A 3,349-nucleotide genomic window follows, 5' to 3' on the forward strand; every position below is an offset into this window, starting at 1 on the left:
AATATCAAATTTTACCATAACTTCATGCTTTATTTCTTTTCTCTTTACTGCTTAAGCTTTAAACCCTTTTCCTATGCCAACTGTATGCATGTGTGTGCGTGTATGTTAGACTAGTTTAAGTGTTTATGTAGTTAATAAAGTCTTACTTGTATCACACTTGAGGTTGTTCATTGTTTGCTCATAACTGGAGTCCCTAATCATGCAGATTTTTGCTACATGCTCTGAGTAGTATTGTACCTTAACCAGGAAATTAACGTTCTTAGAATTGACAGACAATTGACACTGAGATGTCAAGTAAATACTAAATACTCACGGATCTAAATATTTATAATTAATTATAACTAGTTATGATTAATTATTAATATTTCCCCTTTGAGCTGATTCACTACAATATCTATATCTATCTAGATATACATGCAATATTTTATCTGATCAAAAATATAGTAAATCAGTAATATATTTTATTCTATAAATTATTCTACTGTAATATATTTTCAAATGTAATTCATATTTTTGTGATGGAAAAGCTGATTTTTTTTTTTTATCTATTATGAAATGTCAATTTTGAAAACTTTTGAAAACTAGTTGTTTTCAGTTGTTTATGGAAACTGATAAATTTTTTCTAGGATTCCTTAATGAATAGAAAGTTCAGAAGAACAGCATTTATTCTAAATACATATTTTTTGTAACTGTCACTTTTGATCAATTGAATGCATCCTTGCTAAATAAAACTATTATTTTCAAAAATTCTTCAGAAATGTTTTCTTAAAAAAAAAAAACTTACTAACCTCAAACTTTTGAATGATAATGTATATATATATTTAATATATTTAATTACATTTACATTTAATATACATACTGTATATTAGAGCACAGTACACACAACATGTCACATCTGTCTCTTTGATGTGCATGATGTACCATAAAAACAAAGCACTAGAAGTCAAGTAGTGAGGTATGTCTTTGTGAGATGCAAGAAACTCACAGTGAAGACTGCCCAGGACAGTGCAGAGTGACCCCCTCCATGAAGGAGCAACAGGACGGGCCCATGAGAGCCACTGCTGTAAATTCTGAATGTGTACAAAGGAGTAAAGGAATGTTTCACAGAATAGAATGGGAGAATTTGAAATGTCATAGCACATGAGGTACAAAAAGGGCAATATTTCATCATTTGCCAAGATTCTTCGTTACAATTAAAAAAAGGATATGTCTTTGCTGTTGTCATTTTCCACCTCCACGTCCTCCATGGTTTCAAAGTAATGGCTCCAGGGCAGAGGAGAAAAATCTCGTTTTCTTCCTGGTCTGCACAGAGAGAGGAGAACAAAATACAGTTAGTAACATCCAAGTGTGTGTGTGTTTTATATATATTTTCTATATTCTTATAGGGTCAAAGATTCCTAGTGGCCACGGTTTAAATGACTGACCAAAAAGAATCAGAGCTCAGATAAAGTGTGAAAACGATCATCAATCAGAAGAAAGGCCAGCTAGTGATGAGAAGCCAGTCTCATTTAAAGGAATAGTTCACAAATGAGAAACAAATCCATCAATAAGGCATTTTAGCTTCTGAATTTCTAATTTCTCAAAAAATGAGTTCATAATCCATAACAACGTTTCCTCCAGTGAAAAAGTCCATCCCCTGTTGTCCTCTCTCATCAAAATCCACTGACATATTGGTTTAGAACTATTCTGGACTGTTTTCACTTGTAAACAGAGCTTGATTTGTGCATATTTATCTCCTGATTCAGACGAGATGACTTTCTCACTGAAGAAAGCAGTATTATGGATAGAGGACTCGTATTTAAAGGGGTCATATGATGCTGCTAAAAAGAACATTATTTTGTGTATTTGAAAGCAAATGTTTGAAGTTAAAAACCTCTATGATGGATTTGTTTATTATAAATACATAGCTTTTCACTTCACAAGACATTAACTAATGGACTGGAGTCATGTGGATTACTTGTCTATAGACTTTAGGTTTTTATCAGCTGTAAATCTTTCGTAAAAGGTGATAATTTACCAACTCTGTTTCGTTTGTGGTTTGATAAATCAAGTAAAATCAAGTATTAAACACATTTCTAATACATTTTATTTGTAACATTTCTAGCAACTTTCTTTTCGCCTGTTCACTTATTGGTTCTCAGTTCATACGAGTAGTGTATGTCCGAAATAGACGGTTGTTGACTCGAGAACCGCTTGAGCAGATTTAATCTGGTTTTGTGGATGTATTCAATCGATTAATTGAATTAATTGATCCGGACATCGCTATTAATTGAGTCGTGATCGCGGTGGCTGGATGAAACACAGGACTCATGAGGGGACCGCAGACAGTCAGAGAAGCAAAAATCAATCGTGAATGCCTTTTAGTGTAACAGGTATAGAAATAAAAAAAAAACACAACCCAGACTAACACCGGTTACATTAGCACGATCAAGACATGTTTATCAATCCGTGCGACAAATATGGAAATAGTTAAAGACGTATATATGAATAGACCCCGAGAAACAGTTATGACTCGTCACTTCATGGATCTTCTAGATCGTGACAGCTAACAGCTCTCAGCGATAGGGTTGCTAAAACACCTTGTATGCACTATGATTATGATTAAAAGATATGATTAAAGCGTAAACTCACCCCATTCTTAATTTAGATCCAGACTGCAAACCTGCCATTGGGGGTTTGGAGGCTAGCAAATTCAAATGCAACTGTTTCTCCATGGTGTGAGGAAAACAAAACCGTTTGAGCACGTAAAGCGTCTAGCCCTCTTTGCACCATACGACTCCTCTTCTATAAACAGTACAGCTGTACACTTTACAAATTAACGATAAATCAGACTAAATCAGCAGACAGGTACAGAAATCTATGTTCACACAAGTAGTCTCCGCCCACCAGTATTTATGCCCAGCGTGCATTATGGGAAATGTAGTCATTTAATGGGTTCTTAACGCTGACGCTGACGTTACGGTGCACGGAAAGAACTACAACTAACAGAAAACACCAGTTTGGGTTCCTTTGCACTTAAACCAGCCTGAAAAATATGACGTAATGCAATACAAAGGGTGATGGATTGATCATCGTCAGTGCCTTCCTTGTAATGGACCACGTTCTAAATATTGTGAAGTGATATCTGCAGCTTTTCTGAAATCCACGACCACTTCTTTTATAGCTTTAATGTAACATCTTCTTTCTGATGTAGCCATTATTTTCACACAAATAAATAATATAATTAGATTTTTTTCACCCCGAAATGTCACATACCTATATCTATTCATATATATAATTAGCTCATATTAATGCATTATTTTCTTCCTTTTTTTAATCATAAGGTTTATGCATAATTATTATGTATTAT

At 34.1% G+C, this 3,349-nt stretch overlaps 1 protein-coding gene across 1 annotated transcript in view; it reads right to left on the reverse strand.

Moving 5' to 3' along the window:
- Nucleotides 1-2,891, reverse strand: part of LOC107715282 (protein phosphatase methylesterase 1-like) — an 8,978-nt gene extending 6,087 nt beyond the window's left edge. Inside the window, exons 1-3 of the mRNA XM_016521361.1 lie at nt 2,632-2,891; nt 1,209-1,302; nt 986-1,078 (exon numbers count right to left, since the gene is read on the reverse strand). Coding sequence (XP_016376847.1) covers nt 986-1,078; nt 1,209-1,302; nt 2,632-2,714 — 270 coding nt within the window. The 5' untranslated portion in view covers nt 2,715-2,891. The remainder of the gene's footprint in view (nt 1-985; nt 1,079-1,208; nt 1,303-2,631) is intronic.
- Nucleotides 2,892-3,349: the final 458 nt, after the last annotated feature.

The sequence above is a fragment of the Sinocyclocheilus rhinocerous genome, unplaced genomic scaffold (assembly GCF_001515625.1).
Source record: "Sinocyclocheilus rhinocerous isolate Xijiao unplaced genomic scaffold, SAMN03320098_v1.1 scaffold299, whole genome shotgun sequence".
In the NCBI taxonomy this organism is placed as follows: Eukaryota; Metazoa; Chordata; class Actinopteri; order Cypriniformes; family Cyprinidae; genus Sinocyclocheilus; species Sinocyclocheilus rhinocerous.